This window comes from Mya arenaria, chromosome 2 (genome assembly GCF_026914265.1).
Source record: "Mya arenaria isolate MELC-2E11 chromosome 2, ASM2691426v1".
In the NCBI taxonomy this organism is placed as follows: domain Eukaryota; kingdom Metazoa; phylum Mollusca; class Bivalvia; order Myida; family Myidae; genus Mya; species Mya arenaria.
Genome location: NC_069123.1, coordinates 45,445,509 through 45,462,282, shown reverse-complemented (window position 1 = coordinate 45,462,282; position 16,774 = coordinate 45,445,509). Strand labels below are relative to the sequence as shown.

Below are 16,774 nucleotides of genomic sequence, written 5' to 3'. Positions count from 1 at the left end.
GTACGACACTTCTATGTGAGGGTACTAGTTGTAGCACACAACGCCGCGACACTACTGTGTTAGGGTACGACACTTTTTTGTGAGGGTACTAGTTGTAGCACACAACGCCGCGACACTACTGTGTTAGGGTACGACACTTCTATGTGAGGGTACTAATTGTAGCACACAACGCCGCGACACTACTGTGTTAGGGTACGACACTTCTATGTGAGGGTACTAACTGTAGCACACAACGCCGCGACTCTACTGTGTTAGGGTTCGACACTTCTATGTGAGGGTACTAGTTGTAGCACACAACGCCGCGACACTACTGTGTTAGGGTACGACACTTCTATGTGAGGGTACTAGTTGTAGCACACAACGCCGCGACACTACTGTGTTAGGGTACGACACTTCTATGTGAGGGTACTAGTTGTAGCACACAACGCCGCGACACTACTGTGTTAGGGTTCGACACTTCTATGTGAGGGTACTAATTGTAGCACACAACGCCGCGACACTACTGTGTTAGGGTACGACACTTCTATGTGAGGGTACTAGTTGTAGCACACAACGCCGCGACACTACTGTGTTAGGGTACGACACTTCTATGTGAGGGTACTAATTGTAGCGACACTACTATGTTAATTGCGTTGAATTATGCATAACCACTGAGTTCGTTCAATAAAAAACAACAAGTTTCGAGTATGTTGGCTATTTGTTAGTCCGTCATTGTCCTTCGTCATCAAGCTTCAGAAGTGTTATTAGGTTAACCTTACACTCTAGATCTGCATGGCAATCGTATTTATGAGCATTGTAAAAAGGAAACACAACTTAATTCTAATGAACAGTCCAATATAAAAAAACTTCTAAGCCTAGAACGATTGGGCCTGTCCTTTACTCGTACAGGAAGCGAATGTCCGTGTTTTCAAGTTCTCGAGCGATGACGGCATCATAAATTTCGCTCTCCTTGACGGTGAAGTAGTTTTTCCAATCACCTACCTGTCCTGGAAATATTATTATTATTATTATTATTATTATTATTATTATTATTATTATTATTATTTCAGTCAAATAATGAAAAAGTTTACTATAGTCAGTTTCCTAGAAAAACAGCGAATTATCGTATTTATGTGTATATATTAAATTATATAATGGTAGGAACTCAATTACGATACGCGCACCTGCTTAAACGATTCCACGCGGCGGTCTAGGAAAATGCCAACATACCAGGTATCTAACATTTTTTACATTATTTTGCGACATATTTCAATTAAAAGCAATACATGCAGCCTGGGAGTAAGATGCAGCGCGACGAACAGCTCTTTATTCATTGTATGCACGGTAATGGTTAATTTCTGAAAGTTACTCTTCGTATAAGCTTTAACATGAAATAAGTATTTAAATAAGGTTCCCTGCGGACGGAGTTATATTTCTTTAGTTAAAGTCAACAAAAACGATATTTTTTATGTATTTTTGGAAGCACGATATCGTTTAACAAGTCTCGTTGCAGCAGGTGCGCGTGACGTACGTTTGTAGTACGTCACGCGCACCTGCTGCAACGAAACTTTGTACCATTGTTTTACTGGTATACCTTTTCTATACATGACTATGTCTTTGTGTGATTCCCGGATGACATGCTCCGCCTTCTGCATGTTTTCAAATCCGCAAGCGGCCATCACTTCCTCATGTGACACTTTGCAACCGTCCGTCCCAAGGAAGGTTGCGATCCGGGCTACTTCCGCCATCGGATCTTTCTTGAGGTGCTCATAGAACACCGTCAGGGTAGGCACTTCCGGGTGGTCATTTAAGTACTTGAGAAACGCCTTTATGTACTTGAAATAGTTACAGATGGGAGCTGTAATTTAAGATAAGATCAGTAATATAACGGTAAAAACAGTAAAACAAACGCCGGGAAACACAAGTCTTGCATGATAATGAATTTCTAAAGTATGGAAACGTTGATGTAACAGTAAATCATAGCTAGATGATAAATAAAAACAATACAAAGGTCAAATAGAGATTTTGAAGGAATCAAATACCGTAGTCAGTTAAAAAACTGTTCTTGAACACGTCCATCGGCGGGCAAGGGATGCCCTTTGCTCCCATTTCCTTGCTGAAGTGAAAGAACGCCGACACGGCCACGTCCTTCGGGTTCCGCAGCACGAGTACAATTCGTGGCCGCTTTTCTGGGATCTCTGTTGGCAGGGCAGAGGGCAAAAAATGTGTGTTGAGGATGCGTGGTCGAGACAGCACCGAAATCTCCTCCCGGGTCCGAAACTCCAACATGGTGGCTTCCTTTGGCTTCCTACTGAGCTCCGTGGTGTCGTTGAGTAACATGTGGGCAATCTCATAAACCCAGTGAGTCCCTGTAAAAACAAACTGTTTCAGCATATTATGCTATTGCCATAGCCTGATTAATACATATCGTTTACTTGTTGATATTGGGAAAAAAGCCTTACATTCAATTTTTATAAGTGTCAGAAAACAGAAACACACTTACCACATTTCGGGTATGCGCATACAATGACGTCATCAGGAAACACTTTCGTGCTGCGTAACCATTCTATTTGGGTCTTGAGGGAGCCGCTGCCCAGTATGGTCTCCTTGTCCAAAAGAAACCTCATTCCCTCCTCTACCGCGAACTTCTTGGTGCCACCAGGCGTCTGAACCTCCTCGTATGGCATGACTTCACAGCAGCAAGCGTGTTGATACTTTTAAGTTTGCAAGTAATGGATGACGTAACTAAAGTGACTTATTTCTTAACTTAAAAAATCTTCGCTCATGAAGGTCAATCTGAAAACAAATGAATAATTTAACAAGTTAAAAATTCCACCAATATTTTAAAGCATAATACACATGTATACATACAATAGTACCCGTTCAACTATTATTATGCTAAATACCATAGGCACCTGTTTGGCCGTACAACAACAGGAGCTATTGTAAACTGTACCAGATCATCATTATACTGTACCAGATCGGCATTATACTGTACCATATCGGCATTATACTGTACCATATCGGCATTATACTGTGAGTAAAGGCTTTTTCTGAATCCGAATGTTTACAGTAACAGCATTAAAATACGAAATATTATGATTATTTAGGATTTTATGTACATACCGCTACATGACTATATGTTTAATTGACCTCCGGGATGTTGTTAAACCAATTCCTTGTTAACTGTCTTTAAGTAATTGTTCCACTATAGTTGTAAATTCTGATAAAGTTCTCATATTGTTTCATATTGTCCGCCATCTTTATCTCGTGCTATTTGCTGTTGCGTCATCATTTAATGTGTTGACGTATAGTGTGTTTACCTCAGACGATACATGTATATATGATATTGTAGCCGTCAACTTATTATTCGATGATTTTTATTCACTTTTATCTTGTGAAGATATGCCTTTAAACAGGAAATGGATGTATTAATGTATTGTTAATTGATTGCAAGCCAAAAATCCCTATGTTTAACTTAATTTAGTAAATTCTGCCAGATAGTTCTGCCGTGACTTGCGGAATTCTGCTACTAAATTCCTCTATTTTTCGCAGCCTCAAGCTCTTTCATTCCAAATTCTTGCAGTGTCACGCTATTTTCCGCCAAGTTACGCTAATTTTAGCGAAACTTGATTCCATGTATAAAACATTGTATTTTTCTTACATCAGGAGTTCTGGCAAGAGATTTTATTGAGTCAAGGTGCATATTAATTATTTAGGTATACAGTACTAAATAAGCGGAACTCCAATGCTGTATGCATAGCAATGTAATGGGATTACATTGGGATTTTGGGTTGACTTTGAGATTTAATGTTTATTTCTAAGAATGAAATAACTGATGAAATGATATTGATACTTGCATAATATAAATTTCTGGAAGTAATATTTAATGAGTCATATAAGAATAAATTACATATATAATATGAACTGTTATGCCAGACATTGTACTAATAATCTAATATATATGTAATTAGAGTCAAATGTAATACGCCATGCTACCACATACTCGCTTGACCGTCACAATACTTACCAGATCGTCAGTATACTGTACCAGATCGTCAGTATACTATACTAGGTCGTCAGTATATTGTTCCACCTGATCGTCAGTATACTTTACCAGGTAGTCATTATAGTGTACCAGATCGTCAGTATACTGTACAAGATCGTCATAATACTGTACCAGATTGTCATTATAATGTACCAGATCGTCATTAAACTGTACCAGATCGTCATTACACTGTACGTACCCGATCGTACCAGATCGTCATTATTCTGTACGATATCGTCATTATACTGTACGAAATCGTCATTATATTGGACGAGATCGTCAGTATACTGTACCAGATCATCATTATTCTGTACCTGATCGTCATTATTCTGTACCAGACCGTTATTATACTGTACCAGATCGTCATTATACTGTACCAGATCGTTAGTATACTGTACCAGATCGTTATTACACTGTTCCAGATCGTCAGTATACTGTACCAGACCGTCATTACACTGTACCAGATCGTCATTATACTGTACCAGACCGTCATTACACTGTACCAGATCGTCAGTATACTGTACCAGACCGTCATTACACTGTACCAGATCGTTATTACACTGTACCAGACCGTCATTACACTGTACCAGATCGTTATTACACTGTACCAGATCGTCATTATACTGTACCAGACCGTTATTACACTGTACCATATCGTCATTATACTGTACCAGATCGTCATTATACTGTACCAGATCGTCATTACACTGTACCATATCGTCATTTTACTGTACCAGATCGTTATTATACTGTACCAGATCGTCATTACACTGTACCAGACCGTTATTATACTGTACCAGATCGTCATTACACTGTACCAGATCGTCATTACACTGTACCAGATCGTCATTATACTGTACCAGATCGTCATTATACTGTACCAGATCGTCTTTATACTGTACCAGATCGTCATTATACTGTACCAGATCGTCATTATACTGTACCAGATCGTCATTACACTGTACCAGATCATCATTATACTGTACCAGATCGTCATTACACTGTACCAGATCGTCATCACACTGTACCAGATCATCATTATACTGTCATTATACTGTACGAGATCGTTAGTATACTGTACCAGACCGTTATTATACTGTACCATATCGTTATTATAATGTACCAGATCATCATTATACTGTACCAGATCGTCATTATACTGCACCAGATCGTCATTATACTGTACGAGATCGTCATTACACTGTACAAGATCGCCATATCGTCATTATACTGTACCAGACCGTTATTACACTGTACCATATCATCATTATACTCTACCAGATCGTCATTATACTGTACCAGATCATCATCACACTGTACCAGATCGTCATTATACTGTACCAGATCGTCATCACACTGTACCAGATCGTCATCACACTGTACAAGATCGTCATTATACTGTACCAGATCATCATCACACTGTACCATATCGTCATTATACTGTACCAGATCGTCATCACACTGTACCAGATCATCATTATACTGTACCATATTGTCATTATACTGTACGAGATCATCATTATACTGTACCAGACCGTTATTTTACTGTACCATATCGTTATTATACTGTACCAGATCATCATTATACTGTACCAGATCGTCATTATACTGTACCAGATCGTCATTATACTGTACGAGATCGTCATTACACTGTACAAGATCGCCATATCGTCATTATACTGTACCAGACCGTTATTACACTGTACCATATCATCATTATACTGTACCAGATCGTCATTATACTGTACCAGATCGTCATTATACTGTACCAGATCGTCATTATACTGTACCATATCGTCATTATACTGTACCAGACCGTTATTACACTGTACCATATCGTCATTATACTGTACCAGATCGTCATTATACTGTACCAGATCACCATTATACTGTACCATATCGTCATTATACTGTACCAGATCGTCTTTATACTGTACCAGATCGTCATTATACTGTACCAGATCGTCATTATACTGTACCAGATCGTCATTACACTGTACCAGATCATCATTATACTGTACCAGATCGTCATTACACTGTACCAGATCGTCATCACACTGTACCAGATCATCATTATACTGTCATTATACTGTACGAGATCGTTAGTATACTGTACCAGACCGTTATTATACTGTACCATATCGTTATTATAATGTACCAGATCATCATTATACTGTACCAGATCGTCATTATACTGCACCAGATCGTCATTATACTGTACGAGATCGTCATTACACTGTACAAGATCGCCATATCGTCATTATACTGTACCAGACCGTTATTACACTGTACCATATCATCATTATACTCTACCAGATCGTCATTATACTGTACCAGATCATCATCACACTGTACCAGATCGTCATTATACTGTACCAGATCGTCATCACACTGTACCAGATCGTCATCACACTGTACAAGATCGTCATTATACTGTACCAGATCATCATCACACTGTACCAGATCGTCATTATACTGTACCAGATCGTCATCACACTGTACCAGATCATCATTATACTGTACCATATTGTCATTATACTGTACGAGATCATCATTATACTGTACCAGACCGTTATTTTACTGTACCATATCGTTATTATACTGTACCAGATCATCATTATACTGTACCAGATCGTCATTATACTGTACCAGATCGTCATTATACTGTACGAGATCGTCATTACACTGTACAAGATCGCCATATCGTCATTATACTGTACCAGACCGTTATTACACTGTACCATATCATCATTATACTGTACCAGATCGTCATTATACTGTACCAGATCGTCATTATACTGTACCAGATCGTCATTATACTGTACCATATCGTCATTATACTGTACCAGACCGTTATTACACTGTACCATATCGTCATTATACTGTACCAGATCGTCATTATACTGTACCAGATCACCATTATACTGTACCATATCGTCATTATACTGTACGAGATCGTTAGTATACTATACCAGACCGTTATTATACTGTACCATATCGTTATTATACTGTACCAGATCATCATTATACTGTACCAGATCGTCATTATACTGTACCAGATCGTCATTATACTGTACGAGATCGTCATTACACTGTACAAGATCGCCATATCGTAATTATACTGTACCAGACCGTTATTACACTGTACCATATCGTCATTATACTGGACGAGATTATACTGTACCAGATCGTCATTATACTGTACCATATCGTCATTATACTGTACCAGACCGTTATTACACTGTACCATATCGTCATTATACTGTACCAGATCGTCATTATACTGTACCAGATCATCATTATACTGTACCATATCGTCATTATACTGTACCAGATCATCATTATACTGTACCAGACCGTTATAACACTGTACCAGATCGTCATTACACTGTACCAGATCATCATTATACTGTACCAGATCATCATTATACTGTACCAGATCGTCATTATACTGTATCAGATCGTCATTATACTGTACCACATTGTCATTTTACTGTACCACCTGATCGTCAGTATACTGTACCAGATCGACAGTATACTGTACAATATCGTCATTACAGTGTACTAGATTGTCAGTATACTGTACCAGGTCGTCAATATACTTTACCAGATCGTCAGTATACTGTACCAGATCGTCAATATTATGTACCAGATCGTCATTATACTGTACCAGATCGTCGATATTCTGTACCAGACCGTCATTACACTGTTCCACCTGGTCGTCATTATACTTTACCAGATCGTCAGTATACTGTACCAGACCGCCATTATACTGTACCACCAGATCGTCAGTATACTGTACCAGATCGTCAGTATACTGTACCAGATCGTCAATATTATGTACCAGATCGTCATTATACTGTACCAGATCGTCGATATTCTGTACCAGACCGTCATTACACTGTTCCACCTGGTCGTCATTATACTGTACCAGATCGTCAGTATACTGTACCAGATCGTCAGTATACTGTACCAGATCGTTATTATACTGTACCACCAGATCGTCAGTATACTGTACCATATCGTCATTATACTTTACCAGATCGTCATTATACTGTACCAGACCGTTATTACACTGTACCATATCGTCATTATACTGTACCAGATCGTCATTATACTGTACCAGATCGGCATTATACTGTACCAGATCGTCATTATACTGTACCAGATCGTCATTATACTGTACCAGATCGGCATTACACTGTACCAGATCGTCAGTATACTGTACCAGACCGTTATTACACTGTACCATATCGTCATTATACTGTACCATATCGTCATTATACTGTACCAGATCGTCATTATTCTGTACCAGATCGGCATTATACTGTACCAGATCGTCAGTATACTGTACCAGATCGTCAGTATACTATACCAGATCGTTATTATACTGTACCACCAGATCGTCATTTTACTGTACCAGATCGTTATTTAACTGTACCGGATCGTCAGTATACAGTACCAGATCGTCATTATTAGACACAGTCCGAAGCCACGTCTGTTAGGATACGTGTTTACAAATTCTAATAGACAAGGGTATATAGACAATTTTAAGATTGTAAGAAACTTGCCTTATTATTAATTAAACATTTCTTTCAACTTTCCATAATTTCTCTTGTAAAAGAACCATTTTGATTGATGTCAATTAGTAAAACGCCGATTAATGTTTTTATAAAGAAATGGTAGCAAGACGACAAACATATTGAAGGCGATTACACACTTGATATCGACCATACATTTATTGATCATTGTCCATATATTTCCACAATTGTTCCGTCGGCATTTAATGCGTAAATACTTATTGGCTGCAATCCGGGGGATACATGACTTGAAAATCTTCAACTTGTTTCTAACTTGATTTTGTATGGTATATCAATTCATCATGTCGACCCTGCTATCTTCAATCTCTTATTAAAAAGTTTAAATTTATGTTTACCCTCATTCGAATTATGATAAACAATAACATTCACACTTGCTCCTATCAGCTACGTCTTTGATGACTTGCATAAATATTCGTCTAGTACTCTATTAGATCGTCCTTTTATTATATCTGATCGTCCAAATCGTTATTGTACTTTATCAGTCTGTCCAGAATTTGGTCCAACATTGGATTGCATCATACTGTCCAGAACAACATTGTCTTGTATCAGACTGTCCAGATCGTCATTGTATTCAATCAGATTGTCCAAATCGTCATTGTACTGGATCAGCTTGTCCAGATCGTCATTGCATTGAATCAGACTGTCCAGATCGTCGTAGCATTGGATCGGACTGTCCAGATCGTCATTGTATTGGATCAGACTGTCCAGAACGTCATTGTATTGTTTCCGAGACTGTCCAGATCGTCATTGTATTGTATAAGACTGTCCAGATCGTCATTGTATTGTATAAGACTGTCCAGATCGTCATTGCATTGGATCAGACTGTCCAGATCGTCATTGTATTGTATAAGACTGTCCAGATCGTCATTGTATTGTTTCCGAGACTGTCGAGATCGTCATTTTATTGTATAAGACTGTCCAGATCCTCATTGCATTGGATCAGACTGTCCAGATCGTCATTGTATTGTATAAGACTGTCCAGATCGTCATTGTATTGTTTCCGAGACTGTCGAGATCGTCATTGTATTGTATAAGACTGTCCAGATCGTCATTGTATTGTATAAGACTGTCCAGATCGTCATTGCATTGGATCAGACTGTCCAGATCGTCATTGTATTGTTTCCGAGACTGTCGAGATCGTCATTGTATTGTATAAGACTGTCCAGATCCACATTGCATTGGATCAGACTGTCCAGATCGTCATTGTATTGTATAAGACTGTCCAGATCGTCATTGTATTGTTTCCGAGACTGTCGAGATCGTCATTGTATTGTATAAGACTGTCCAGATCGTCATTGTATTGTATAAGACTGTCCAGATCGTCATTGCATTGGATCAGACTGTCCAGATCGTCATTGTATTGTATAAGACTGTCCAGAACGTCATTGTATTGTTTCCGAGACTGTCGAGATCGTCATTGTATTGTATAAGACTGTCCAGATCGTCATTGTATTGTATAAGACTGTCCCGATCGTCATTGCATTGGATCAGACTGTCCAGATCGTCATTGTATTGTATAAGACTGTCCAGATCGTCATTGTATTGTATAAGACCGTCCAGATCGACATTGTATTGTATAAGACTATCCAGATCGTCATTGTATTGTATAAGACTGTCCAGATCGTCATTGTATTGTATAAGACTGTCCAGATCGTCATTGTATTGTTTTATATCAGATCATACATATGGTCACTGTACTGTATCAGATTTTCATTGTACATATTGTATCAGACTGTCCAGATCGTTATTGTATTATATCAGATCATATATATATGGTCACTGTACTGTATCAGATTGTCATTGTACATATTGTATCAGACTGTCTAGATCGTCATTGTTTGGTATCAGAGTGTCCAGGTCATTATTGTATTTAATCAGACTGTCTAGATCGTCATGATACTAAGTTTTTCATGTGTGTGATTTAGTATGTAGTTTAAAACCATTAAAGCTTTATACAGAACGAATACATAACGTTAACATTTTTCTTCAATGATTATAATAACGTTTTAATATAACGCCTCCAACTAGTCCAAAGCATTGTACGTGGACGGGGGGTGGGGGAGGGGCTACGATTTTTATATGGCATAGAAGGCCTTTTATTTTAGACAAACCTCCATTGGTCACAGACTGGTCACGCGGAGACCCCGTACTCTCAATACTGGAACTCTTATCTTCATAGTGTACCAAAATGGCTTAAATTTCCGATTCCGATGAATAAATAAAACAGTTATCAATTCAAACAGGTTATCGACGTGATATATAAGTAACGGGGTTAGTAGCCTCACGATGGCCCAATATGGGAAAGACGGTTCCATTGCCCCGTATATCTCATAACAAGTCACCTACTGACCCCTTTACATTTAATGTAAAGCCTAATAAAAAGCCTACCTACCCTGGCTACCTGTTTTTGAAAAGGATTTAACCTTTACCAAACCTAAAAAAATATCATCTGATTAATATTTAAATAGTTCATGTAAACTGTAAAAAAATATAAATTATGTGACTTACCTGCCACTTGTATTAATCCTCAGTCCTTTCAATCTTTCATTTCAGTTCTAGTATAATTTTCACGTCCTAGTTTAGCGTCCCAATTTTTAACCTTGCTCCTATGTAGTTTAAATGTATCTCATTTCGTCAAGCAAAATAACTTGACTCACTTTATATTTATCGTGAATACCTTCAAGAAGTTTCTTGTAAAGGTCTGAAAACTCTACAAAGGTGAACGATTTACACACGCTAGCTGTGAAGAAAAAAAACGTGTTCAGTGACGCAGCTACTGACTTGTTTTAACATATACATGGGCTCTTAATGCCAGCTCCACCACTTAACGGCGGTGCAGACACTTCCGTGGCACAACTGTGCCCTTCCTGCACACACGTGAGTTTGATTTTTATTGAATTTGATTGTTTTATTAAACGGACATATTTCGAAAATCGAAGAATTTGTGTATGAAAACTTTCCTATTGTATTCAGAAGAGTTCTCACTTTGGTTAAGGTAGTTCGCGTAGAGTATTGTTTCCAGAAGTAGTGGGCATAACCAGCATAACATGATAAACATACTTATGTAGCCACCTTTGTATTCATTTCAAAAACATTAAATCTTTATATCACTTTGGGCACAAAACGTTCTCGACAACGCCACCAATTCTCGACAACGCCACCACTAGGGCAACAGCGCCACCACTTTTATAAATATGTGCATTTATATTTCCTGTTTAAGAAGTGCTTTTTAGTTTTGTTTTGCTCCGGTGTGAGAACTATACATAACAGTTATATAATCATGCGCCAGAATGTTCTTATGGTGTGTGTAAGCAATGTTTCAAAGTGAACATGAAATGTACGCAGATCTCAAAAAAATGCACAAGACTCAAGTCCGATTAGAGAGAAAAGCTCCTGGCTTCACAGTTCGCACAATATTGAAACGAAATCGTAGCCAGCCTGCAGGAAAAAAAATGTTCTTACACGGTTCCATATTTTCCGATTTTCGAAATATTTCCATTTAATAAATCTATATAATAATATTCCGCACCACGTAAGTACCGACAGGTTTTCTTTGCACCACCGTTTAGTGGTATATCTGGCGTTTAGAGGCCATGATATATGGAAGATATTATCCGCTAGCTCACTCATTATGCTTTATGACATTCTAACATGCAATTCATTTCGTATGATGTATTTCAGTCTAAATTACATTTTTCCTGTATGCCAGCTGTGTTATTAGAATAAGAACCAATGGTCGGGTGGTTACAGCCTTACACACATCCCTTCATCACGGATGCGAAACAGTGACTCCAGCTCTTTCGCGAGTTGTATATAAAAAGAGCCAATGACACTTCAGAGCTACAGCCAAAGAGCAGACATCCTTATAAAAAGTAAGTATGACTCCTTATTTTACCTAATATCACGATTATGATGGTTTATTTGAGAAATCGGGGAATGCAGTGTCATATTATATATATAAATATGTTCATTCTTCACGCGTATTTCGGTTATTTTGTAAAAATACTGTTGATGGAGTAGTAAACTAAAGAAGAAAATATTTATCAAAAATCAGCTAAACTTCACTTAAGAAGCTAACATTTAAGATAAATCCAGTATAATTGAGTGCTTTTATTTTGTCGCGAATGAGTAAAACCGCCTGTTTATCAGAAAAATATGTTTATTCTCTTTTTCTGGGTTGAGTTAGAGCCAAAAGCCAGAGAGCTTGGGCCATGCTGAGCCAATACGCTGTATAATAATGCACTCAACTCGACATGTTCAGAATGATTGAAGTTCTGTATTTATAGCTATTATCAATATATTGCTTTTTTCAATCGGGGAAACGGCTGTTGCATTTTAAGGAAACTCCCGCGAAATCTGAAGCAGGGAACAATTGAAAAATAGGACGCTTTTTGAAAAACGATGGGCAGCCAGGACTAACACACAGAACACGTTCAAGTGCTAGTATACGATCGTAGATAGTATGACATCAACAAATTGATGCCACAAAGCCCGGGCATATAGAGCTGCAATCACTCAGTTTGGCTTCATCATTTGTCTCGTGGCTATCGAGCATGTGCTGTCGATCAGGCCTTGTGTAGATATCCCAGAACAAAACCTATGAATTAATTGGAGCCGTGAAAGCCAAACGGAACAAAAAAGCAGTTTGGGATGCTCTTTATGACCATCAACATGGCTCATAAAGTTACTTTTAGACGATCACGCGCAAGGGCATACAACAATCGTCGACAGCAGTACTGACAGAATTCGCCTGCATTCGCCACTATATCACAGTACTAGCGACGTAACCTATATTTATCATTTCTTGGTCACATATCCATGGAATTATCAGTTTACTGTCAAAGCCAGTTTCGAAAGTCAATGCGGGATTGTTAGTTTATCAAGACATATCTACGGTCAACCATGACCACTCGTGGATTATCTTGGTTGGGTTTGATAAGTTTATCTTGATCGAGACATAAAACTGCTTTTGTGATTGATTTGTTTGCAAGGAGCGACGACTAGCCCTTCTATCTCGCGTTATGCGTTAAATAGTTCAAATTAATAAAGATCAAAACAATTATTCAAACATTATACTTGTTAAGGGAGATACCTGCGAAGAAAATTGCCTAAACACATTTGGCAATTTAGTTAAGTTTGACCTCTAAATGCACAACAGTTACTTCCCTTTATTACAAATAGTTAAATCCATGTTATGTGCAAAACGGTACAAACCCGTGTCACGAAAATTCCCCTCAATATCGCCAAAAATACGGTAGTTTTTCTCGTTTACGTGCGTCGGTCGGCCTGTCCAAGCGGTGGAGGAGAGATTAACCTGTAGGTAGTGGGCTTTACTTCGGCTCAAAGCGCAGGAGAACCAAGATTTGCTGTTTCAGTTGTGGCCTCCATTTCCCCACCCACATCACGTGCCTTTGTAATCCTTTATTCGTATTCATAAAGCTTCTGAGTAAAATTTTCATCAACAACATTAAATACTCTTAATTTTTATCAATTTCATTGATAAACATGTATTTGTACTATGTACATTAAAAGCTTTGAGTAAAAGAACGCCTGGTTTGGGGCTTGAACCCATGACTGCTGTAACACAAGCATGGCACTCAAACCAACTGAGTTAAATGGGCAGCTGGTATCTATCAACACACACACGCACGCACGCACGCACGCACGCACGCACGCACGCACACACACACACACACACCATTAGGTAAGTACACTTAGCTAATCAGCCTGCTGGTTCTTGCCCATACACACTACATTCTTTCCCCCCATTTACCTTTACCTTTACGGCTAATCGAGGCACTTTTGCCACCAGTGCACCTGGGAGGAAAAGTGCCCTGTTTGAGGCTCAAACTCACAACCAATGGAGCACTAGAATGGGGCTAACTGAGCTAGACTGCTAACTGGGCGGCTGGTTCTTTCACAGGCACATGCACACGCACTTTATATTTTTGGTGTCAAACATAGCTAGTTTTCTTAAATTCACCTTAAAAAGGGCATTGTTTTCTCTTAATTAAAATGGTTCTTAAAATGCTAACCGTCTCAGGCTTCTGAGAGCCCCATTCACTTTCTTATGATTCCTTAGATTGTCAAGTTTATTATGAAATAAAATAAAATGATAATTTTTTTTCCAGGATCATGGCTGAAACCCATGACAACCGGAACACTATAGCGACTACTCTTCTAGCTCAATTGATTGAGCTACCCAGTTAGCAGTTTTACACTACATGGACCTCCCACAATTGACCATTTCAGCCAATCCAGGCACTCCTGTGTTGTACTCCTGACATGTAAAAAAAGCCAAATAATGCCATAGCCTTGGTGTCGTCTATGCTGGAAAAGTCAGTGGGCAAAAATTATTAATAGCTATAACTCAAAAACTGAAATTCAAAAAACAACAAAATGGTACACATGTTACCCAGACAATCTGCACATGTTTATCAAGTCCAATAACTGGCTTTTATAATTGTCACGTAATGCCCTTTGTTTATGTTACACATTTCTTAAAAACATATAATTGCATATTTAACAGGAATTGCGTTATTTATTTATTATTGTAACAGGTGAGACTGGTGGCATCCTATGGTATGTGAGTGCAGTTGAACAGCTAGCCGTTGACAATGCGCTGGCATCTTCGAATTTGTTCATTCAAACGTCTTTGATGACTGAACCATCGTGTATTTGAACAAAGCAGCGTCGCTGTTCCCTGTCACATAGGTCAAGGGCAATTATAGAAATGCCTCAATTTTCCGTTCTTCCATCCATACTTCTGTAATGATTTACAGACCTACATAAAGCTTTATTTGAAAATTGGTCAGCATTGAAAGTTTTTGACTTGGTCTAAAACTAGTTAAGGCCCATTTCTCGGAATAACTGGTCAGATAAATCTCCATTCCCAATTCGTTTTAGTAGTATGACACACTTAACGTTAATCTATATATAGGATTCTTGATCAGCATTGATCATTATGCACATTGAGGCCATTAAAGATCTTCGTCAGCTCAAAGTCAGAATACTATGTCCAGGGTTCCAGTCCCTTTCATATGTCTTAATTGAACGACAAGGTCGCGTAATTAGGTTTTTGCCCCTTCCATAAGTCCTACAATAATAAATGACAAGGTCACACAACAGGGTCCAGGGTTCTTGCCCCTTCCAAATGTCCTACACTTATTGAAGGTCAAGGTCACATGACTAGGTCAAGGGTTTTTGCCCCTTCCATAGGTCCTACAATTATTGAATGACAAGGTCACACAACGGGGTCAAGGGTTCTTGCCCCTTCCATATGTCCTTCACTTATTGAAGACCAAGTTCACAAATCAAGGTCCAGGGTTCTTGCCCATTTATTATGTCCTTCACGTATTGAATGTCAAGGTCGCATAACTAGGTCCAGGTTCCTTGCCCCTTCCATATGTCCTACATTTGCTGAATGACAAGGTCACACAGCAAGGTCAAGGGTCCTTGCTGCTTCAATATTTCCTACCGTCATTGAATGACAGGGTCACATAACTAGGTCCAGGGTCTTTGTCCCTTGTCCCTGTATGTTCTACACTTATTGAAGGTCAAGTTCACAAAACTAGGTTCAGGGTTCTGTTCCATTCCATATGTCCTACATTTATTGAAGGTCAAGGTAAAAAAACTTGGTCCGGGGTCCTTGCCCCTTCCCTTTGTCCTACACTTATTAAAGGCCAAGGTCACAAAACTAGGTCCAGGGTCTATACCTACACTTATTGAAGATCAACGTCACAAAATTAGGTCCAGGGTCCTTGCCCTTTCCTTATTTCCTACACTTATTGAAGGTCAAAGTTACAAAACTACATCCAAGGTGCTTGCCCGTCTAATATTGCCTACACTTATTGAAGGTGAAAGTCAAAGTACTAGGTCCAGAGCTTTTGCCTCTTCCATATTATCAAGATCAAATACTAGGACCAGGGTTTTTACCCATTCCATTTGTCCTACACCGATTGAAGGATAAGGTCATTGTATTAGGTCCAGTGAAATTGCCGTTTCCATATTTCCTGCAACCTTGAAGAATATCAATGATCTGTGGATCACATATTTACCTATCAATGTAATGAGTTATCTCCATTGATTTAGATTAATTAATTATGTAGGTTGAATGGATGAGATCATTTGTCTAAAGTTTCAACAC

The 16,774-nt window shown here is 38.6% G+C and overlaps 1 protein-coding gene across 1 annotated transcript; it reads right to left on the bottom strand.

Annotated features, from left to right (window-relative positions):
- Positions 1–685: 685 nt before the first annotated feature.
- Positions 686–11,408, bottom strand: LOC128202720 (sulfotransferase 1B1-like). The gene is made up of 5 exons (XM_052903804.1): positions 11,137–11,408; positions 2,483–2,775; positions 2,022–2,348; positions 1,574–1,837; positions 686–986 (listed from the first exon to the last, which is right to left on the bottom strand). The coding sequence occupies exons 2-5, from the start codon at positions 2,664–2,666 to the stop codon at positions 877–879; spliced, it is 885 nt and encodes a 294-aa protein (XP_052759764.1). The 5' UTR covers positions 2,667–2,775; positions 11,137–11,408; the 3' UTR covers positions 686–876.
- Between the last annotated feature and the right edge of the window lie 5,366 nt (positions 11,409–16,774).

Bases quoted from the DNA above. Each gene is read 5' to 3' on its own strand.
- LOC128202720 (XM_052903804.1), bottom strand. From the start codon at position 2,666: ATGCCATACGAGGAGGTTCAGACGCCTGGTGGCACCAAGAAGTTCGCG. The intron at 2,349-2,482 runs GTAAGTGTGTTT...TTGTTTTTACAG, and splicing joins ATGCGCATACCCGAAATGTG to GGACTCACTGGGTTTATGAG. The intron at 987-1,573 runs GTATACCAGTAA...TAATATTTCCAG, and splicing joins CATAGTCATGTATAGAAAAG to GACAGGTAGGTGATTGGAAA.